Source organism: Miscanthus floridulus, chromosome 4, assembly GCF_019320115.1.
Source record: "Miscanthus floridulus cultivar M001 chromosome 4, ASM1932011v1, whole genome shotgun sequence".
In the NCBI taxonomy this organism is placed as follows: Eukaryota; Viridiplantae; Streptophyta; class Magnoliopsida; order Poales; family Poaceae; genus Miscanthus; species Miscanthus floridulus.
The window spans coordinates 26175898-26200472 of NC_089583.1; the positions used below are offsets into that span (position 1 = coordinate 26175898).

Here is a 24575-nt window from a genome sequence, read left to right on the forward strand (position 1 = left end):
TTCCTCTAATATTCTATCTAACCATGCTAATGCCATAGAAAGGAGTAATCTGAGTGATTTATCATTATTATTGATCAATACTTATCATATATATATATATATATATATATATATATATATATATATATATATCTTATCCTATGACTTACCCCTGTTATGAGTAGAACATTGGTTATGGTTTATTTTTCCTTCAATAGTATGAGTTATAAATACATGTCCATGCTAGATCTTCCCTGTGGTAAAAATATAAATAACGATACCTAGAATACTCTCGGGTAAAGTGCTACAATGGTATATTATATATATGCTTGCAGATCCTTTTTAATCATATATTTATATTCTTTCTAGTCACATAAAATGATATAGAACTACTTAGTATTATTCTAGTAGTAATGCTGAGTAGTACTAACAAGCATCTCTGGCATCATCACTAGGGATGACAACCTAGTAAAGTAATGTTAGGAGATATAAGTTTCTAATAGGTGGCTACTTAAAACAAGTTACACGTTAATAAATACCAACAAGCATTTTTGGCGTCGTTGTCGGGCACAGATTTGAAACTCTGTTCTTAGTTGCCACGCTAAAAAATGTCAATAGTGAACAACCATGATCGCATAATAACATCCCAAGGTCAGTGGAGATGAAGCTTTCACGCAAGAACCAATGAAGATTCCTCCTTCGACTAGCAAGACGGCTGGCATATTGCTAAGAACAACTCTCTGCCATGCCACTAGAAGATAAAGACCATCATGGAGGAACTCGAGTTTGCAACTTCAATGAATAGCATCTCATTGACCATTAATCAATGAAAATAAAAAAATATTAACAAAAGAAGAAGAAGTAACTGTCCTCATCTCCTAGATCTGATGGTGCATAGGCAAGCTAAATGCAAGGAGAGGTCCTGCTCAATAAACCTAAAGCCATAAGCCCTCACCAATAGGAGATCATTTGTGGAAACAAATCAAGGTTTGAGGTATTCTTTAAAAAAAATCTTTGCCTTGACCTTGTTTAAGCTTTGGAGTATTGGTGAACAATAAAGGTACATCATTTAAAACATGGGATAAAAAGTTCTATGCTAATTAACATGTTAAAACCAAATCTTCTATAGCATTGAAAGATGACCTTTAGCCTTATGACAACACTACCTCTACATTGAATTGTTGTATATTCCTTCGGGTATGTGTTGTCCACAAATCTGTTGTAGGCATACAATAATGAGTGAGGCGGAAGGTCCAACAAAATGGCAAGATCGAAGAACAGAAAGATGGCATGACAAAAAGATGAGAAAGAAAGGATGCGATTGAGGAGACAAGAAGCTTGTGAGCATCTCAAGCTGCGAGGCTAGGCAAACAAGAAAAACTTCAAGCAAAAGGGAAGGACCATCACGAGTTATCTACCATTCATCATGTGGTGTCATCACATTTCAATGATAAAGGTAACATCCTAAGGTAAATGGTCATTGTTTAAAAAGCTTTTCCTTGATTCTAGAATGCATATAAATAAGAAACAAACATGTTTGAGTTACACTTCCTTCATCAAACCTGACTAACTCAACATGCTTAGTTCTTTAAATTTGTTCAGAGCACCACTTTGTTTATCTCATAGTCTTAACCAAATGAGCTAAGAAAATGCGCATCTTATTTCTAGAAGATGATAGTCATAATCATGTAAAGATTGATACATTATGTAGAGATAGTCAATCATTTCATGGGTTAAGCAATTCAACCCTTTTAGTCAAATGTACTTAAATGCTACATTCATGCTTAAGCTTCTGATCTTACCACCCATGTTATAATTGAACAAAGCATGTAACATCAACTTCATCTTGTTCAATGTGCTTAAGGTTAGAGAAGAATAAATAAAGTTCTAGTTCTGTTGGTGTTTTTCCACCGACAGAGCCCATGCACTTGATCTTTACCTTGTCTTTATAAGCAGGACACACTTCAAGCAAAGTATGGGAGAGTCAGTTGATTCCCCAAATTTCTACAAGTGAAAGTTTTGAATCTATCAAACCAAAGTCAAAACTCAAAACCAAGACACGTTTGGCGGAAGAAGGTGGCATCACCATTAGAGGTGCCACCACAAGAATCCTCGTTTTCAGAGTAAACCAAGGTACTTGATAAATGAACTTCACAAGGAGAAGTCCGGTTCAAAGGACTTAAAACACCAAGCCCTCACCAAAAGAGCTACCTTGGGAGAGCAGCACCCCCATTTATCCAGGTAAGTATTTCTTTCCTTTGTATTATTATTTTTAAGTTTGTTTATATATATATGCTAAAATTCTAGAAAACTAAAAACAAAATAAATAGTTATAGTTAGTAATAATGTGTGATCTAAAAAAATAAAAACAAAATAAAAAGGGGGTGTGTCTAGTTTGCTTTAATTTGTTTTTAAGAACTAAATAAAAAGGACTCTAAATAATCTCTTAAATGGAAATGATGAATAGTTGCTCTATTGTAATTCCTTTCAAGTACCTAGTTTTCAGACTTGAATTCTCCCGAGTTTTGGATAAGATTGTTTTGATATAAGGATTTACTCTGAACTTGAAACTCATGGGTAGCATATGTTTGATCTAAGTCTAGGTAATTGACAGATATGATATGAGAAGATCTGAGTTGCTGTTTATCTTGTTCCAAGTGACACAAAAATTCTAGAGATTTTTTTTGAAAAAAAATAAAAATGCTACATGGTGAGTTCCTGTATATCAAAGCTTGAATTCCTACCAGAGCCATACATGTTATTTAGGCTAGGAAAACTTCCACTATCATGATGCTTGCATTGCATTGAGTTTTGTCAAGCTTTGTTGATCCTTATGAGAGGTTTCTCATGCTCTTAAAATCAAGATCATGTACACACCACCTAAATTTGCACTACTCTTACACTGGGGTAGGCACAAAAACATGCCTTCCATTTAGATCCACCCAAAATGTTCTATCCTATACTAGGGGTGAACACAAAAACATGCTTGATAGGCCTTCCACTCCAAATAAATGCTCCATATTCTTGTTGATATCTCTCTCGAAGTTTTGGTGTAGAAAAGAGATATGGGGCAATGCAAAAGTTATTCATAAAAAGAAGAGTTGAAAAAAATGGACACAAAAGTGTCCAAGATACTAAAAACAATGGCTACTTAGATGCCCGTCTAAAAAAGAAAAGAGATGAATAAGATAGCTCCTGTTCTCTAGCAAATGTTTCTAGGTTTCAAAAGAGAGATAAGTTTTCAAGGACCATAGTAGAATTAGGATTCCACCATATATCCACCACACATATATCCACACACATGCACATCTTGATTTGATTGTATGACTCATATCTATAGGATCCGTTGTTTGACTTTACAATATATGCATTGCTAGTATGTTCTAGCTTTCTCCCTACCCAAGAACTCCACATAAGCCTTAGTGGTAGGAAGAGAAAAGGCACAATAAGTTATGCCTTGGTGAGGATCCACAAATACCACATATATTGAGAGACTTGAGAGTGTCATACAATGGAATCTCTGACTTTTATTTTGAAAATTTATAAAAACACTAGAACAATGGTGGAACAAAGAACTTGAGACATAGTGCTTGACTTGATCATTCTGTCTTTCAATTGGTCAAGACCCAAGTGAAGGCTAAGAAGCCCCAAGGTTGAAGGTAATATGGGTAAGTTTGAAAGTCAGATCGGTTTATTCTAATTCAGAAGAAAATTCTTGATTGAACGTCAGTGTACTTTTGAGGCGTGAAAAGATTGTAGCAACTCCTGATCCATTGCTGAGTTTAGCTTTGCTCAGGAACGAGCAAAGGTTAAGCTTGGGGGAGCTTGTTGATGGTCATTAACATAATCATAAATAGTGAACATAACCTACATATATACTTAATTCCATCACCATACATAGGTCTAGGGGTTTAAACTAATAAATTCCACAAGTTTTGGTGAATCTGTGTTTGTAGGAGGTTTTAATTAGAAAACCGTCAAGAAGGATCTAATCGTTATATTTAATAATGTTTATCCACGACAAAAACAACTCAAGAAGATTCTAGAAGGCAGCAGAAGGCAACCCGCCGTGACTAAGCCATAGTGGCTGCCAGCCGGCCGACCTCCTGGTCCCACCTATCATGCTCCGCTTTGACGTCGGTTCTTTCACTGCCATTGAGGTCCAATCTACATCATTGCTTTAAGTTGGTTTGATCCGAGGGCTCAAAATTGATGGCTACCCCTATATATAGCAGCCCCTACCCCCTCCATGAAGCCATCCTGAAACCCTAATTTATATCCTCCTAATCAGGATCAGAGCCATCTCGTCTGTAGGCCAAGTAGGACCTGATTACTATGGAAAGCATCCTCTGCTGGTGTCTTTCCTTAGTAATGTCCCCAGTTAAATAGTAGAAGGCATAACTTACCCAAGTTAGAACTAGAAAACCTTAGTAATCCTCTCTACACTCATGTTTATCCTTAGCCTTGTTGCTACCCCTGGTTAAGTTATATTGTAGTTAATCTCACATGTTTCCATATGGGTACGATACTTGGAATAATTCCAGGTGAAAGCTATAGCGGTATCCGTGCTCTTACAGATTTATCTATGTGCGTCTTAAATATACCAATAGATGGCCTACAACTCACATCAGGAAGATGTCCAAGTGGCCCCACCAACACATACCCATGCAAGGAGGAAGAACTAAGCCCCCCACACCATGGGAGGGAAGCCCACCTATCATAGGGGGTTGGCCGAACCCCCAATTCCTTCGATGGTGCTCAGGTTTCTCCACCGCCTTCCTCTGGTCAACATGTAAAGAAGCACAAGTGTGGTGGATCACCACCCTCCATCTTAAGGGATGAGGTGGAAAGCACATGGATTCATGGGCCCACATCGACCACTATAAATAGGGGGTTCCCCTCTCACTTCCAAGATATGAACACCACTCCAAGAAGTAGAGAGCTCTATTACTACCTTTGTATCAAGTAGGATAGTCTAGTATGGGAGTTAGAGTGAGTAGTGAGCTAGTATTGGGATTCCTACACGAGTCTTCTGGGGAGTCTGGTATAGCTCTTGTATCCTTACCCTTTTGAGTAAGACTTTATCATATTTAATATATTTATCTTCTCTACTTTGCTTAGTGTTAACTTTGGGCAACATACCTTTGGTTGTGTTGTAGTGGTTGTTAGCATAGTCATAGTTGTATGCTTGTTAAGGACCAAGGGTGTCACCTAGGGGGTGAATAGGCATTTCTAAAAATTAACACCTTAAAATGCGGAAGCGATTAGTGAGGGAGCTTCCAATTACTTGAAAGCTTCAAATCAGAGAATTAAACCCCTCAACAGTAAACCATGGAGAATGTAAACAATGTAGAATTAATTTAGAAGCTACAAGCCTGCAACACAAGAGATAGAGCAAAGAATATATAAGTTCAGCACAGGGGCAATACCGGACGTGTCCTGTATTCATGGTTTCTGCAGAACAGCCCCAAATTTGCTCCATCTGAATTCAATCTTCAATTCAAGCGGCAGGTACCTACTAGAGACAGTATGATACAAAGAGAACCTGCATACTAGCTCGAGTACCACAAGTGGATCACAAATATCAAAAGAGAAGGAAATGAGACACGGTATTTGTTTTACCAAAGTTTGGACTCCGTCGAGTCCAACTCTTCATTGAGGAGGCTACGAGCGATCCAGCAAAGGTCAAGCTCTAGAGGACCCACGAAGGTTAACTCTAGACAGAGTCTTTTCCAACTCCTTTTCCTCCTTCCACTAGTTGATCCCTTCCCTTGCGGTAGTGGAATCGACCGTTACAAACTTTTTGAGGCACACCACAATCTCTCGGGTGCTCTCTAGTGACACCTAGCCGTCTAGGACCAAAGAGTCCAATAGTAACAAATGCAAATCATGAAATAGACAATATGCACAAGTGCTCAAGAGGTGGCTTGCCCTCAATTTTGAATCTCACTCAACCCACAAATTTGATTTTGCAAATTGGATCACACACTCACTAAGAGAGGGTTGGAGAGTGTTCTCAAGTCTCAAAAATGTATCAGCAAAATCAGTAGCCTCCAAAGGTGGAGGCTTGGGGGTATTTATAGCCCTTTTGAAAAACTAGCCATTTTCTAGCACTTGGGCCCTGGACATCTAGTATGACTTGCACTGCACCAAACGTTAGAGAGTTAAAAGCGTGCGAGGCGTTGAAACTCCCGATGCTTGCTAGAACTTTCAACTCCTAGAATCCCTCTTGCCGGAACTTCAGACTCCCAAAAATCGAGAACCAGAAGATGTTGCTGTGACCATGCTTGGCCATAGCAAGGTGAGTTAGCTCTTGTGTCTCTCTCTCACTCAAACCTCATATAGGTTGGCTTGAGCACTTATGAATAATCATCTACCAACATGATGCATCCCTCTTAACAGTATGGCATACCTATTAACTTAAGATCAAATGAAAGACGAGTTTGAACCACTTGAGTTGATTTCCTTCAAAACCAAATGCCATAGCTCTCAATCTTCATCAAGTGAGGGTGCCAACATGTCAACTTTGATTTTCTTCTTGAGCATAGCCATCTAGAGTATGTGACTTGATTCCATTCAATAGATGTGAATTAACTTCAAATGTATCAAGTCACTTCCAATAATTTATCCAATATAGATTTGATCCTGCACCTCAATATGACCATCATAGCTTGATTGGTACCTCAACTAAATGCAAGTACTTTCTTCTTCACCTTAGCTAGGTTCTTCGGTCGTCAAGCCATCGCTTGCCCTTCACCCTTGCTTAGTACCTCGAAGCCTTTCCTTGCTATCTTCAAAGCCTTTCCTTGCTATCTTCACCATCACAAGCCGTCAAGTCACATCTTATGTTGAATCATCCATTCATTCATATAGTTGTCTTTTTATTTTAATGTAGCAAGCTTCAAATATGTGACTATTCCATATGCAATCCCTCATGTCTCATTAATTAATTCTCAACGTGCCTGCTTTCACATAAATCATAGAAATCCCACAATAAATAGGCCTTGCATGAATTATATTTGCATTGTTGTCTTGTGTTTAAACTAGATTGTTTATACAACAACACATCATTTTGGGTTTATACAATTTAATCAAGTACATGTGAGATAACCAATTTCCTATTCAACACTTAGCAAATATGTTGGATCTTTAATTGTATTTGTCATTCAATCAACCAAAACCCAATAAAGGGATAGATGCACTCACAATCACACTCTTGCTCCCAATCACTGCCCTTAAACCGATGCTCTAGTAGATCTGTGTGTGCACAGTTAGAGTAGTGAGATATATACAATGTAGACATAGTGTCTAAACTATACTTTGCATGTGGTTGTTGCTTGCCCCATGGATTGTTTGTGGTAGTCAGTAGGTGGGATAGCCCTATCTAATCTCTATATTCCACCACGTGGATCAGGCAAGTTATTAAAAAGTAGAACTAGCCCTATTGGTAGCAATGGCACTGTTAATCTGTTGCCATTGGTTATCTAGCCATCCCTATGTGCAATTGTGTGAGAATTGTATCTTGCTTGCTATAATTTGTCTTGATAAGTAGAACCATAGAAGTAGAGATAGATCTTAGGAAATCTTTCCTCACTTGTTGTCCTCCCACCTAACTATACCTTATATGTATCTTTGTTGAGTTATCTCTGTCTTTGATGTCATCATTTCCCTATATATTTATCGATTACCCCCACTATACTTTGATATCTAAGTTGTGGTATAACTAAAATATCTAATTTATTATTATTCCTGGCCACTACTTTTTCTCTATGGATTAAATAAATAATGATACCATGGAATACTCCTTGGTAAAGTACTACAACAGTATTTTATGTGCTTGTAGAATATTCTACTTGGACATAAGAAATACCAGAGAAATATCCTAAGCTTTAGTGGAGGATCTCTGGTGATTACTAGAGTTTTCCAATGAGGCTAAAAACCTTCTATGTAGACTCTATGTAGCACCTTTATTCTCTAGTGCCTAGCACTGAAAGGTTCTGTTGCCCTCTGTCTTCTTTGTTGTCTCTAGATCTAAACTCCATTGGTGTGGTCTTCAGTGACCACCAGAAGTAAAGGTGACTTCTTCTCCTTTTCCCTATTGATTGTGGGGCCACCTAAGATCTGGTGACCTTGGCGATGTTCAGACTGATACGATTGTGTGCAATGCCAAGCTAAGCTTCGGTGCCTATCACGAGAGACATCCGATGGTGCACTTTGGTGCCCGCTGAGCTCCATTTTGCCACATCTTTTTTTTTGTCTAGGCTTCTTTCACTTGATGACTTAGACTTATTGCTTGTCTTCTAGGGTCTTCAACATAGCTTCTAAACCTTTGCTTGAGATGTTGATCACTTGGTCTTCATTGTAGCCTTGTCCAATCCATCCTTGCATTCATAGCACTAAAACCTTGTATACTAGCAAACCATGTTAGTCCCAATTGTCATGTTGTCACTCAATCACTAAAATCACTTAGTCCCAATGAGGAGTATAAGTGTTCCAACCACCAAAATCACTTAGTCTCAATGAGGAGCATGTGTGTTCCAACCACATTTCTTGCTTTGACTTTCAAAGCGTAGTTCAAACAAGTAAACAAATAAATGGTGAAGGAGTTATTGTTAGCTAGAAAAGGACGCAAAGAGTGCGGTGGGGCGATAGTGACACCACCATCGTCGACAATGAAAGATATAAGATGAACGGTGCCAAGAGCATACTCCTTGGTCTCAGATCAAATAATTTCTTCGACTGAGAAATGTCCTTGGTTATATCTACTTCCAAAGTATGGTAGAACTTATTAGAATAATGAATAACATCGTGATCTTTTCTCTGTATCACTAATTTATCCTAACTTGCAAGTAGAAGTTGATTAAGACATCATTAATTTGGCATAGCTTCACTTTAACAGTGAAGTCTTTTTTTCTTTAGCTCCATGAGCAACTGTATCGGTAGTTGAATCTATTTTGGTGAATCGTTGGCAAGACTCTACATGTTAATCTGCTTAGAACATACTCACAAAATCCCATGCAGGACCTATCAGAGCGAGTGGAGGATAAAAAGAAGCTATTATTTTGAGCTACATCTCCTATCCACCCCTTGTGATAGCACGTTTCAAGGAGGTCCTCAGATAAAGTTGTTTTATTTTACCAATTTGGCACAAAACAGATATGGACAATAAGGAAGATCAAATTTTCAAATGGATTCAGCCCGGTTTAACAAGCTCCAGAAGTCTTCTCTTTAAAGAAATCATTTTGCTATCACAGAGGGTGAAGTAAAGTCTTGCACTACCTTCTGATCAATGGATACAAAATCTTGTGTAATCTGCGGGGTTAGCTTGTTTTTTTATTTGTTTCTTGATGAGTACTAACTTGTTAACACTTTAATCTATTTTGTTTTTTTCTAATATATTCTCTATCAATAGTGATACTTATAGGGTGTCCGTCTGTCCGGACCCCAATCTGCCCTGCGCCGCCTACTCGACCCATAGGTTCGCACCTTGAAAATATCAGCGACCGCTATCTCTCTCGCATGCCTCCAGCGCTCCTCCCTCCCTTCCTCTCTGGTGCGGGTGAGCATCCCAGCGCGGGTGACTCCTCCCTGCCTTCGCTTTTTGTAACAACGCGAGTTTTCAAGCAACAAAAAATGCGAGCTTTTTAAAAATTTTCCTACAATATGTGAAGCATGTAGTCTCTAGGTCAAACATGAGTCAAACTAAGGAGAGCTTACTAAATAAATTGTTGCACTCATATAGATTTGATTGTAGGTGTGTGCCTTGCTCTTGAGTTGGTTTCGGGTTGTGAGTTTTGTTTGGAGTTTGTAGTGCACAAATCCGTAGCAAATCCTCTCGAATCCCTTTCAAATTCACCTCCAATCTCTTTTGAATCTCTCACAAATTCATAACTCATAAAAGAAAAAAAATCCATTTCCTTTTTCTTTTTTCAAACCAGCCCACTTCCTCTCCCCCTTCCCCTTCACCCGCACCAGGCCTAGCTCCCCTTCTCCCCCTTGGCTCAGCCGGTGCCACCAGCTAGGCCCCTTCCTCCCTTCACCACGTGGCCCACCTCACACAACCGGCCCAGCTCCCCTCCTCCCACGCTTGGCCTAGCGGCGCAGTGCCTCGCTCAGCCCAGCCCATGACCCATCAGCCCCCGCAAGCCCGCACCGTCAGCCCCCGCGGGCCTATCCACGCACCTAGGGTGAAAACCCTAGAGCGGGCGCATAGGCACTTGGCCTCCTAGCCATTGCCATGGGCTCACGCCCCGCTCACCCCGATGCCTCGATGTCCGTACCCCACGATCAGGATCAGTCACCGCGTGTCCCATCCATGGCACGGACGCCGGAGATTATCGACTCCCCCTCGAACCCTAGCCGGTCGTGCCTACAAATACCCCTGCTACTGCACTCTTCTCCCCTTCCTCCATGAGCCGCCGTTGTTCCTTCCTCTCCTCTCCTTCCTGCTCGCAACGCCACTGGTGGTCGTAGCCGAGCCATGCTACCACCGTGACAGCTAGCTACTCTTGCCATGCTCGTCGTGACCACATTGCCCGCCTCTACTTCACCGCGTCCATCGTGCCACCGGCTTCCTCCTCCTTGCCGACTCACACTAGAGCCGCACCACCTCCCTTCTCCACATCATGTCCAAGGCCACGCCTCGCCATCACGCCAAGCCCATACCTGAGCCCCGGTGGACATGGTTTCTCGCCACCAGCTCCTCGTCTGTAGCACACCACCGCGTCCTCAGCTTCCTCTTTGTCAAGTCACGTTCATGTCAAGCCCTGTCCCTGTGCCGAGCCACGACGCTAGGCCGTCGGAGCTCCTTCTCACTAGCATCGTACCTCCTCTCCATCGTGCCTCTTCTTCATCACTGAGCAGTGGGGCACAGCCGTGACCAGGAGCAGCGCCACCACTAGGCTGCAGACACTCCATGACCGTGACCAGCCACGCCCTCCACCACTCCATGCCTCCATGGTGCCCAGCATGCCGACGCCAATGCTCCTCCGAGCTCTGCACCGGCACCAACCTAGGTGTCCAGCCCCTCCTCCATTGTTGGTGAGCCCCAACACCCAAAGCTCAGCCTTTTTCCCTCTTGTTGTTGATCTTGGCAGTGTCCATGCCTAAAACTGGCAGTGTGCCACTGTCTTCACCATCGCAGGGGAGCAGACCACCCTATTCACCATCTATCAAAACTGGACGTCGCTGCCGACCTCACCGGAGCTCGTCCGCTGTCGCCGGTGAGCCACCAGCAGCCAAGCTCCTCCCTTCTTCACCTTTCCGTCGCTATTCTTGCTGAGCCCGGCCTTCGTGTTGTCATCTTTCACTGCCGTAGAGAAGCCACCGGCCCTGCAGCATCCTTTCGTCGACTCTGGCCACCACCGGAGCCACGTCCAGCAGCAGCAGCCAGCCTCTGGCCAAGACGTAGCCGGCCGTGGCCAGCCAGCAGCAAGCCATAGCTAGCCATAGTCCACCAGAACGCGCCGCTACAACCCTTTGCCTCCAAGGTCGAACCTTTGAACCCTTGCTGGCGCCATCCTCGACGTCAGTAAAGCCCTTGTTTTTCATTTCTTTGCTCTTCCATACACTTGATACATGATCATCTATCTATATCTATGAATGCCTATGCCGTGCTTTCGTACCGGTCTATTCATGTGCTATGGTTATGTGCTACTCCATGTCATGTTGTTGGTTTAGTTCTTGTGTTTTGCCTGTGGACCGAGCCTTTGAGCCAGTCGAGGGATTGTAATTCGTTCGAACATTTCGGTCATGGGTTTGTCCCACCATGGCTGCGATGCTGAGTGTAACTCGTCCCTCGTGCTTTAGTTGTCTCCATCGTACGATGATTGTAGCGACCCTATTCGGCCCTAGGACGTGGCCATTATGGACTTGATGTCGATGATGACGCGGTTCTTACCCACACATTTCGAGCCCTCCGTGACGTCATCTAGTGGGAGGTAAATTAGGGGACGACAATCGTGGAACGACAAAGTCAACTCGTGTAGGTGAAGCTCATAGCATCGAGTTGCCTCGCCATGACCATCGAGCTCTACCTCTTTTGCTCTTTTGTTCCCTTTTGATCTTTTGTTCTTCCTAACCATCTCGTATGCTGGTGCCACCCTGACCGTAGCATTTCTTTGATTCTCACGGTGACAACCACACCGCTATGGACCCAAGGGATAGCAAAGTGCCAATCTAGTTGCACATAGGTCGTGGTGCCCTATGAGTTGGTGCAGATCAAGAGATCGTGGGATTTGTCTCATTTCTTTCAACCCTCGCCTGTTCCCATGGCGTGTTGGTCAAGAGAATGCGGAGACCGTTCTTCTGTCTTCTCTTGTTCTCTCTTTTCAATCCTCGTCGATCCAGTAAGATGTGGATTGAGCTCTCTTGTTCCAACTTCTTCGATTAATGTTTATTGTCATGACATGGGGATTGAAGTACCATGGAACCAAAGTCCCTTTTTGCTTGTTTGTGCCTATTTGGTGTTCTTGTTGCTCTCTTGATTCCATTCATTTAATTCTCATCGACAGCTATGGCGAGTGAATCAAAGGAAGGCGAATCCATTTCCCCTCTCTTTTGGCTCTTTTGTGCTCAAACCCCTTGTATGCTTGTACCTATTTTAGACCTTAGCGCTCTCTAGGTTCTCACGGTGATAACCACACCGCTAAGACCCTAGGAGTGTCTTGGTGCCATTTAGTGCACGTGGGTCAAGGTACCCTACGAGTGGATTTGGGCATTTGTGTTCTCTTGTGTGTCGCTCCTTTCCGATGCCCATCTTCTGCCATGGCGTGTGGATTGGAAGAAGCAGACCACCGCCCTCTCTTTTCTCCTCTTGTTCCCTCCTGTCTTCGGTTCCCGTCGATTACAATGACGTGTGGATTGAGAGAGATCGAAACACTTCTTTGCCCCTCTTGCTTGCAATCTTTTTGGTTCCCATCAAGTTGTTAGGATATACGCTCGCATACTACTTACTACTTGCTTCTACTACACATTATATCTGTGATGTGATGCTTGGTGGAGGATTATTTGTGAGTGGCTAAGGCACTTGGTGCCGATAATATGTTAGTAATGTGATAACAGCTTGGGCAGATTTTGGCATGTGTCTTGGGTGTGTGGTGAGGGTTGAGTCAACCGAACAGGATTCTACGACGATTCTTTGGATGAGTCTTGCCGAGGGGGTGCGACCTAGGCTTCCCTATGTGAGGTACCTGTGGCAGATACATGTGAGAGGAGTATATCCCAGGGTGGCGACTCTCCGTGGCGCAAGTCCCCGGGATGGAGGTGCTATCGAGGCACGAGGTGTTGGTTATCCCCATCGAGAAGATATCATGTCTGGTCTCCTTAAGGACTGGTATGTTGAGAGAACCGGATCATAGGACCCTACATACACACTACTCGTCCCTGGTTATGCGAGGGACGGATGCTGACTAGCTAGGGCGGTGCCACTACTGCTAGGTTGTTAGTAGTGTAGGGAGGTATGGACGTATGACTCACACCCTCCTAAGACAACGTAGTGACCTCTGGGGCCTGGTACTACGTCTCATAGTCTCAGCGTGTTTTATCTGGGTGTTGCATATGTTTCACGCATATGTTGCAAGTGTTTCATCTGGATGTTACATATGTTTCACACATATGTTACCAGTGTTTCATCTGGATGTTACATATGTTTTGCAATGGCTATACTCGTGTTTTTCTGGTGTTTCAGACATATGTTGCAAGTGTTTCAATTGTTTTGGACATATGTTGTAAGTGTTTCATCTAGATATTGCAAAAGTAGATCTGGTGTTGCACATGTTGTATTGGGACCCATCTGTTGTAGCTATTGGGGCCGCCTGCATGCGCGTGGGTGTGGAGTGGGGCACCACGGTGCGGGTGTGGGACACGGAGCGTCATGAGACACGAAGCGCGCGGGCCACGGTGTGGGCACAGGACATAGCGACGTGAGCCCCCTCATGAAGCAGGCGCAGCATGTGCGGACGTCCAAACGCTAGCCCTGTCTGGGCACTAGACTGGCCCATTCTCTAGGCCCTGTTCATTTGAACTTATCAGCCATGGTACAGCATTTTTCTCTCACAAACTTTTATGCTTGACTTTTCAACGAAATGAACAGGGACTTATAGAGGCCCCGGCCCCTCCATTTTTTTCTAAAAAAACAAAACAAAACAGCTCCATGCAACTTGCGAAGCTGCCAGAAGACCTACGCCAAAGGGATCCTAATTACCTTCGGGTGCTAGGCCGCTAGCATTACCTTTTTTTCAAACGGTTTTAGTTAACAAGGTGATTAGCTCAAAAACGGATAGATGAAGGTTAGCAGAGGCTAGTATTAGAGAGATCAAAACGTCTTAACAGTTTTATACAGATAAAATCAATCCAATATACACCGTGGAGCATCCACATGGTAAGATTATCAGATTATGTACAGACAGCATCATCACTGACGAACTAGGTACGCCGCGCGCGCACATCGGCGTCACCACTCCCTACCCAGATCATCTTGGCGGCCGTGCATATAGGCATATAGCCTCAGGCCCAGCGCGGCAGACCGGTATCAGTATCACCACTCCCTGCCCAGGATCATCTCGGTGGCCGTGCCCATAGCCTCGGGCCCGGCGCGGCGAAGGAGTGCCACCGCAAGCTCATCCTTGCCCCAGTGCCGGAGGCCACTGCTCAGGCGCTTGAGCACCCTCAGGTCCACCTCCTGCACCCAGCACGGGGTGCACTCCACCACCAGCCCCAGGAACCCAGAGACGTAGGCGCGCCACAGGGAGAGGTCGCAGCCCAGGGAGATCTTGCCGTCCAGAGCGCTAGCCAGGAACCCCAGGTGCGACTGCATGACCCTCTCGCGGCGCCGGGACACGGGCGTTGGGTCGATGCCCCAGGCGAACATCCCCGAGTACACCGCGAGGTAGGCCAGCGCATGCCCGCCCAGCTTGTACACCATGCCTCCACTGGCCCCGCCCTGGTCCAGGTTCTGCACGGCCAGGAACCAAGACGGCAGCATCTCCTGGATCAGGGACTGGACGAGAGCCGTGCCGCCTGATAGCCAAACGAGTGTCGCTCCCAGCGATGCCGCCACCTTCACCTGCGTCATTGCAGCAGAAAGAGATACCTGGCCATGCCTCATCCCGTACTTGGTCTTCTTTAGTTTGTCTGACCGATGTCTGGGCACAGTTGTTTCCGCGATATCCTTCACTGAAAGCATCAGAAGGGAGAGTATGTCCTCGGCGAGTATGGAGCAGTCCTTGATGCACCGGAATATCCGGAGGTAGAGTATTCCTGGTGCAACTGGTGAGAAACCACCAGGGCAGTACCCATGGCCCAGAAGGCTGGCGACGCCTCCACAGCTGCATACTGATGTCCAAGACATGCCAAGGGTAGCGGCGAAGCAGCTTCGGAGGAGCTGGACGACTGCCTCGTTGTTGTGGTGGAACACCGTGCGCGAAGCTGAAAATATTAGGAAATCGGTCCATCGCTTCACCTTCTGGGTCCACAGTGCTGCAACTATTGCCATACTTGGCCAAGGGCAGCTTGCAGCGAGGTTCTCTAGAGCTGGACCAGCAAGGTTGAGGAAACGCTCTGATGCCTTGTCAAGCTTGTATGTGATTGTGAGGCTCACGAAAGCAGCCAATGGCAACGGAAGTGTACTTGAAGAACTTCCTCCTGCAATACATGAGACCTGGATTAGTACTCTGCATGAAAATTGGCACGTTGGCTGTAGCAATGGAAGCAAATGAACAGGAACCAGCACCTGTAACTAGCCTTGGAACATCAACACCGGTAGCAGCTACGATTTTCTTGATGTGCTCATCAACCATGGATAGGTTTACAGAGGGGCTAGGCCAATCTGATCCGTTCATGGATGCAGGCTTCCAGACACCCCGCGTTACCTCAGCGGAAAAGTAGCTTACTATTGTAGCAAGAGATGCAGGCAGGAAATCAGCCAGATCCTTCAGGCCTGAAAAATGAGACTCGGTTAAAAACCTGACCCTGAATGAGCATGTTCTAACATAAAGTTAGAAGCTACAGTCAGTTCTTGTTACTCTTGATTCTCAAATAAAAGTTGCACTAGTTAGAAGTTACACCCTTCCCCAGACCCCGCACAGAGCGGGAGCTCTCTGCACTGGGTACGCCCTTTTTCTGAAATTGCATTAAACTGAACACAACCGACCTGTGGCCAGTTCACGTGGAAACAGTCTACCATGGGAACAAGCAGTAAGAGCAGCATCAACCACAAATGGAACAGCCTCCAGTATCTCCCAAGCTGGCAACCGAGGCCAAAGATGTGAATCGTCCACACCAGGACCGGAAGAATTACTTATGCTGCTACTTGCAGATAAAGAACCTATAGATGTGCCTCCTTTATTAGCCTTTCTGAACATCTGATTAAGAAGGCTGTCCACATTGTTGCGTACAGGTGTCCCATGACCAAGTCCAGAGAGAGTTGAGGCCAGACAAGCTTGGTGTTGCCGGTACCATAACTTCAACTTTGGAAACGAGTCCATAAAAATAGGATTCCCAGATGATAGGTGTGAAGTTGATACTTGTGATTGCCTTTGTCCGTTTCGTTGTTTTGTCAAACTGCTGGAAGATAGAACCTGGGAATTCCGCAACAGCAGAAGATACTCAGGAGTTAGCTGCGAACCAACTGGAGCACCATCTCCCATTATGCAATACTCAAGTGGTGGATGGTTAAACTTCCAGAGTCTCAACAGAAGAATGAATGCATTCGAGAAGACTGTGTGAGCAGATATTTCCTCTCCAGTTCTCAGTGTCCAGGAAACACTTGGAGAAAGACACCCAAATACTTCACAGATTGCCATAAGAGCAGCAGCCAGCTCTGGAATCTGGTGATACGGAGAGGAAAAAGTTCAGAATCCAAAGACAATATGGACTTCTGAGTGGAAGTCAATGTAGGTGGCTATGTTAACCATACCAGGCCATGGAATGAGAAGATTGGAGCATAGTCCACGGCCGATATTCCTGAAAGAATAACATTGAGCATTGGACCAAGCTTTATCAATTGGCTCTCTCTTCCAGAATAATCGATTGGATCAGATGGTGAGAGCAGTTTAACAACTAACCGAACTGTATGCTCCTACAAGGCAGGAAACCACAGCATTTGAATATGAATTACCTCAAGACAGCGAGATGTTACATTGGTTCTCAAATAAAACAAAAGGAGGCAATGCATGCTACCATGTACATAGTAATTTTTGAAATTAATCAGTGATAGAGTCAATATTAGTCATACTATGGACCTGAAAATTGCAGCCTACTAACCTGAAAATTCCAACCTCGTAAAAGGGTGGCTCCACATAAAACAGTGGCAGCAGAAATGCTGTCCTCATCTGACCCATCAACTGCAACTTCAAATAACTTGTCGACCTCTGCCAAGCTTCCATCAAGTTTATGAGCTTCATTCAGTGTTTATTACCATAACGATGTATGAGAATTAACAAATACGATAATATTGAGATATATGGATATTAATAGCTCAGCCCTAGTGTGATTTTTTTAGTGTACACCATTGTACAGTGCAAGTTCTTATTTTGATTTTTTGTTTCTTTTTGGAGAAAACAAACATAACATTTACATGCTTTTTTTTTCCTTTTTTTCAAACAATGCAGGAGAGCTGCATGCCTTTCTATTAAAGGAGAGGGGAAAAAAAACCAATTACATTGCCATAAGGCAAGACTTATGCTTATTATGCTTTCAACATTTTTTTTTTTGAAACGAATCAGGGAAGAGAGCTGCTGATTATATTAAAAGAAGAAGGCCACTACTGGGTAGCACACAGCACAGCTGAAGCAACCAAAACAACGAAGGCGGGTTGGAATTGTCAAACAATTTTCACTATTTAGGAATCATGAGTTTCTAGTAAATGGCGATTCCAAAGCTTGGCAAATTATGCAAAGATATCCATTTTCCCGTGCGCGGGTTGTACACACCTGGAAGCAGGAGTTGATACCAACATATTAACCAGTGGTTGAGTCAGTGGTGCACCATTCATGAAAGATGACCACCCAGCAAGTTGGCTAGGGAGTGTATGAGATGCAGAGTTGGCGTAATTACTGATATAACCAGGCCAATAGGTAAGCTGATGTATCCAGCAACTGCCTTGAGATACATGACTCCACAATCAAATGTCGCATATTTCCGGCTGACAAAATTAAAACATGATTTATATTAAGACTACCTTACATCCATAACTAGAAGATCAATCTAGAATGTCAATCATATGTGTAATTCAAAAATAAAATATTTTAAGAGAAGCCACATACTATAGTTCATCCCATTGACATTATCCATGTAGCCATTGTTTATACTGATTCCCGAAATGGACATGGCAGCTTTAGTAGCAGCCTGATTAGCTGCTGGGATGACACATGAAGGAGGAACAAGCAAGCTTTCATAATCACCAAGTATCTGTAAGCTTAGCATCAATTCGTTGCGTAGATTACCAATTGCTTTCTTCCCATTCACATGACTGTTGAGTACTGTTTCATTGCAAAGTGAATCTGCTTCCATAATTATGTCAGCAATCGCAAGTGTTGTGATAGACAACAACATGCACAGCCGTGTGTCTAGGTGAGGTACAGGACCTTCAATTGGTTCTCTTTCCTGCTTGTTTCAAACGATCAAAGATTAGGATGTGAAACATTATAAGGTTGTCTCAAACCTGAATAACTGAGTGAAGATTGAAGACTCACTCTTTGTACAAGGCGAAGTGAAGCTACCCAGAGGGCCAAGAAAGCATCATGCCAAGTCGACCTATTGACTGCTTGAAGAGCCTTGACCAAACCTGCAATTTCCAGTCATTTAGATTAGCAGCAGACAAAAAAAAAAGAAAAGGAAATGGCTTCATCATTCAAGATAACCAAGGAGTTTGTTTCTATTGATGAATGAAATTACCACTTAAAATCTCAATGGAATTTGTTGCAGCGATTGAACCATCGAGACAATCCTCAAGATACATATCGATAGGAATCCATAGTGAAGAACAGCTAGCACCAAGGCATCGTCCATTTGGTGAAGATAGAGGGTTAGAAGCCACTGTTAGGTGGAACCTTTTACGCATATTATGTTTAGTTTCTCCATATGCATTGCCATCACCTACAATCAAATGCTGAAATGGTTCCAAGGATATTGCTGAATTTTGCAAGGTAGATGAGTTTGTTGCAAGTAAGTGCAACCGGTTAGTAAATGCCCCCCAGTGAGATTGCCTGAAACAATTGAGATTGTTGACAATGTTATTAAATAAAAAGTGCGATATTTTTGCATAAAAAAAAGGAACTGCATGTATATTCCATTGTCGCATGTTCAGTGAGAATACCCTTTCACCATCACTTCATTTATTAATATGAACAGAAAATGACTACTAGGTTTCAGTCATGAACTTCTAGTAAACTACTGCAGCACTTAATGTTTACATTCACCCATCAGTCCATCAGACCATCACAAAGCTTGAGTCCCAATCCCATGGCTGCAGTTTTTATCAAAACTTTTCTTGGTTATTAAGAAGTAAGGCAAATCAAATATTACTAGTGTAATCAGAGTTACTTTTCCTTTTCCTTTGCATAACCCTAAGTGCTTCTAGAACATTAGCTTAAATGTTTGCATTAGAGAAAAATACACAGAGAATATTCTATGATACATTGGTTATGTTACTAGCAAAATCTTGAGCAATTACTTGTACCTTCCCAAACCCAAAACCCACACAAACAGGTATAAACCAAGGCTTCGTCCATAAGCTTGAGTAAAGTTTATGAGGTCATGAGCCTATGAGATGAAGATCTAGTTTGTTATTTGATTAATTTATTTGAAAACAAATTACTAATGACCAATCGGCAAAAAGATGAATTCATCATTTCCAAATGATCAAAAATAAAGACCTAAAACAGCTCAGTAAAAGAGTACTTCAAGTTGAAAAGCCATACATGTTCTCGCGTGCCAATGACAGGATATGAGTAATTACTTTATCACGAAGAAGATGCTCAATGAGCTCCATAGTTGTTACAGTGTTCATCTTCTGTAACTTTTCAATCTTCTCAGTTCTTAGTTCAGCAAAAGTTCCGTCAAATGTGCTCACATCTTCAGGCCTCATTGGCCATTGAGTTTTCTTCTCTGGAGTTAACTCTAGCAGGCCTTCATCATCCAAAACAACATCAACCAACTGCCATATAATACAAAGAGCGAAATGCACAACAAAAACCCCTGGTTCACATGTAGAGATGCCAAATATCATGGAAAGTTTAAGGTTCCCGTCTATTAAATCCATGATCCTGCAAACATAAGAGAGGCTTTAGCAAGGACCTCTTTTTACCATTGCAGTTGAGACTACTAGAGGGATAGAGTGCATGAATAGAGAATGGTGCAAGGAACAAGCTTATGAAGCGAAAGAGATCACATGGAAGCACATACACTCTTACTCTAAACTTATACGTATTTGACAGTGAGCAATAACAACGCAAAAGTATTAGGAACTGAAGAATATAAGGAATGGACAAAATGGAATATAAAGAAATTTGCAGAAGAATTTCGGCAATAAATCTGCCTTGACAAATTGAACAGAAAAAAAAAATACAAAGATTACTGCAAGACAAGTAGACTTTCCATCATAGGAAAATTGGGGCCCTTAGTTGGAGAGCCGGATATGACCACTAATCCACTACAGAGACATCACACAACAAGGTGGTATACTTGTGTAAACCTTATTATTACCACAAGCACCTGAAACTGAAATGTCCATTTTTAAGGCTATTAGGAACTATGCTAAATCACATCGAACACTGCACCTGTGACTCTGTTTCTTATTCCAAACTACTGACCGGAGCATAGTGTTATGAAGTACAGGCAGCAATGAGAGAGGGAAATGCACACTTTCTGAAATTTGCCGCTTTCATCTGATGATGGAAGTTGAACCCATGTCTTTTCACGAGCTCTAGGTAGAGTCTATACTCCATTGGCCTGGAAAACCGGCGAGGAATGACCCTGCAGGACCAGAAGAACACATAAAGTCCATGAGAACAACATTGAGAAAAGTCCTAACTACATCATACCAGACAATCCACGCACATTGCATGACAGCAATAGCAGCCACTGAAATAATTAGTACCAAGTGGGATTTACGCGCTAATCTAACTACTTTTCCAGTTCCAGAACATAAGTCAAACTAACTGCGTTGGCTATTACAAGACTCTGCTTCTCTAGAAAAACAGGACGATGATTCCAGTGAAGACCTGATTGGCCTACCTAAGTGTCCAACTGCTTATAATAGTCTGAAAACAGGCATTTCTCCCCTGTCGTGATCTATCTACATTGTCATTTGTGAGTTACATTGACACTGTCACACAGCATATTTTCCCCTCAAATTATCGGGGCGAAGCACGTCAGCTCCCTGGTAAACTCGTGTACGGGGAACACCGGACACGTCGTCCGGTTCAAATCATTAATCGGAGGAATTAAAAATGCGTGCGTGCATTCGAGGTCCAACAGATTCGATCGAGATTCCCTACAGCTAAGCGCCGATCACACGCGCATTCGCCACTCCGATCCCACTCCCACCACCCGCCACGGACCGCACCAGAGACACAACACAAGCCGCCGCCGCCACGAAGCACCGGACCGGACCGTACCTGGTGGAGAGGAGCGCGAGGAGGAGCGCCGGGGACGCGAGCCGCGCCGCCAGCGCGGCCTCCGCGTACTTCCAAGCGGCGGCGGCCGCCGGGGCAGCACCGCCGCCGCCGGAGAGCAGCGCGCGCGCCAGCACCTCCGCGAGCCCCGCGGACCAGGGCACGTCCCCGGTCTCGCCCGCCGCCGCGGCCGCGGCCGCGGCCGCCGCCACCCGCGCCGCCCACTCCAGCGGCGGGCGGGCCTCAGCCTGCGCCGCCTTGGTGTACTCCGCGGCCCACTCCAGCCACGCCGCGGAGGACGGCAGCGGCGCCGACATCGCCACTGGCCGCGCGTGTGTGCCGCCCGCCGTCAGCGGCGGCGGGTGGGTGCTCCTGTCGCCGCGCTCGCCGTCGCGTGGAGTGCCGGTGAGGGGAGAGCCGGAAGTGGTGTCTGCAGGTGCTGTGTGCTGGGTTGGTGGGCCGAGGGTGATGGCGTCCCGTCCCGTTGGTGTAACAACCTTTCCCCACCCCACCGCAGACCGCAAGCACTACCTCGCGGTGGGGCCCTTTCAGGATCTTCTGCGCCGTGCCGGCTGAAATGAATTGATCGATCGCTGATATGTGACGTGTCGCATCTAAACCGAAATTGACTCATTCCAAGATATATACTGGCCTTGTTTGGAAGCTCAGTTTTGTTTTTGTTTTTTTTTTGCCAAGACCACTTTAAATGACCGGCCTGTAAACTTTTCCAACCCAAATCTTGTTGTTTGGACGACCAGTTAACACATTTATTTTACAGACGGTTTGGACCAAAACCACCGGAAAATAAAAATCGTCTCGTGTGGCTCGAAAAAGAATACGACATCTATCGGGCGCTCGCTGGTGGCGGCGGCGGCGGCGAGCTAGGGATGGCGAGAGCAGAGAGATGAATCCCTCGAACGGCAGGCGAGCGAATCCATTGCGGCAGCGCTCAAATCCGCGAGCTCGTGACGGCGATGGCGTCGCGGGCGGCGGCGGCTGCCGCGCGTCATGGTGGCCACATCCGAAGTCCGCGCGCGGCGGCGGCGCGGACGGAAAGGCGGCCCGCCTGGGGGCGCCGCGAGGCCATCGCAGGTCGCGGCGACAGCAGCCGTGCAGCGGGTTCGCCTGCGCCGGCTCCCGCAGACCCGCGCGCAGCAGGCGAGAGGTGGGCATGGAGGGGAGGATGAAGGGAGGTGAGGGGAGGAGGAGGCGGGTGCGGGTGCGGGTGCGGGTGCGGACGCCGGGGCTGTGGCCGGTGCCGGCGGCAGCGCGGAGGGAGCGCCCTCTGCCAAGGCGTCGCCCTCGGTAGTCATTGGAATCGCTCGAGGGCAGTTTTTCTCTTAAAAAACACCTAAAAATACAATACATATTCGTCCTTTGATAGCGCTACTGGTAAAAAGTTCAATACCTATTTGGCATCTTCTCTAGCAACAACACCCAAAAGAGAATACTCATATTTGGATTGCGCCTCTCAGGCAACCCAAAATAGGGCTCCCGTATTAGTACTCGGAGGCTAATTTTGGATCTCTTACTGCCCATTTTAGGTTTGAGTCTTCTTATTGAAGACAGCCTTACCCAAAGGGAAATTTATATTTTTACCTTTATTAACTGTGGCGCTCATCTGATTCTCACTTTTAGGACGATTACTTACAACTTTACCAGACGAGAGAAGTTTTAGTTCTTGGTTTACCACATTTGCGCATGTAGCAAGCCACGCCAGCCCGACACGCTAGCGCTCAGTCAGCAGGCGCAGGTAAAATGTCATCACTGTCCCTACCCGTTTTGTTCATTACGCCGCGCCAGGCCTGCCCTCGCTGTCCCCTTCACTCATTTCGTCCCCCTCGCCGTCGACAGCATTCTTCCTCGCCCGCCGCCGCCTCCTACTCCCCTCTCGCCGTCCCTGCGCTACGGTGGCCATGTCGCATAGGGCTGGAGTCGTCCAGCGCCAGTAGGGCGGTCAGGAGGCAGGAACGAGGTGGGAGCTCCGTGCGCGCGCATGCTGTGGCAGATAACTGATCAACAATAATTTAGTAGAATCATGGAACGCTTGACCAGTTATATATTAGGACGGAGGGAGTATTCCACAACTTATATGGTGTTTCTAGCTTACTAACCATTTCTTTCTTTGATGCAAGAATGTATGAGCGTGTTCTGTTAGGTGTATGTGGGGCGGTATGGCCCGTGGGACGTAGGGAAGGAATGTTTGGATATGCATGTATGTCTTTTTGATCAGTGAGTTCATACAAGATTCCTCCATCTGGATGGCTCTACAGAAACGAGATTGAAATTTGTTTCTCGCGAGCCTAGCTAGCGTGGTACAGTTTAGGTGCTTTTTGGCGTATGTGCGCGACATCGACAAGATTCAGCGTCCAAATCATGTCCCCAAGGAGCACTACGACGTTCATGGGCCTTTGCTGCTAGCAAGTCCAAAAGAGAAGGAACGATTTTATCTTCCAAAGGAGTGGACGATACTTAAGGTATTACAGTTTCTTCAATCTTCATATAAGAAACAGATAATTTATTTAATTTTAACAATGCGGCGTATGTAATGCAATGTAGTAGAGTCATGGTGTACATATGCATCTATCCTAGCCATAAATTGGAGAAGTTATATCACACTATTTGGAATAATCTTTATGCGTCATATCTAAACTGCAAACCTAGTGGATTTGCAAGGTATTTGGTAGGACTAATATTTAACTCATTCTAAACAAGATACTTGTAATAGCCATACTAAATCATGAATAAAGTTTCAGTTTCATGGCCCATTAGTGCATCTATCTATCTTGTAAATTGGAGAAGCTATATGCCTATATTTTGTTATTTTGGAATAATTCTATGGCGATAGCTCAAGTATTAGACATGGCTATATTAAATTATTATATGGCTGCTTCAAGAATTGGCTCAAGATATTTAAGCATTATATTGTATTTATAGATGTGGATAACATCAATAGGTCGGGCGGATCTATATACAAACTAA

At 44.5% G+C, this 24575-nt stretch overlaps 1 protein-coding gene across 1 annotated transcript; it reads right to left on the bottom strand.

Moving 5' to 3' along the window:
* Nucleotides 1-14284: 14284 nt before the first annotated feature.
* LOC136549560 (mediator of RNA polymerase II transcription subunit 33A-like) lies at nt 14285-22041 on the bottom strand. Its single transcript, XM_066540871.1, is given in 13 exon segments — nt 14285-15621; nt 15710-15916; nt 16130-16805; nt 16895-17056; nt 17242-17356; nt 17910-18052; nt 18054-18121; nt 18243-18582; nt 18672-18763; nt 18874-19184; nt 19899-20243; nt 20842-20952; nt 21597-22041. Coding segments are annotated over 13 exon segments (3990 nt in total). The 5' UTR covers nt 21911-22041; the 3' UTR covers nt 14285-14515.
* Between the last annotated feature and the right edge of the window lie 2534 nt (nt 22042-24575).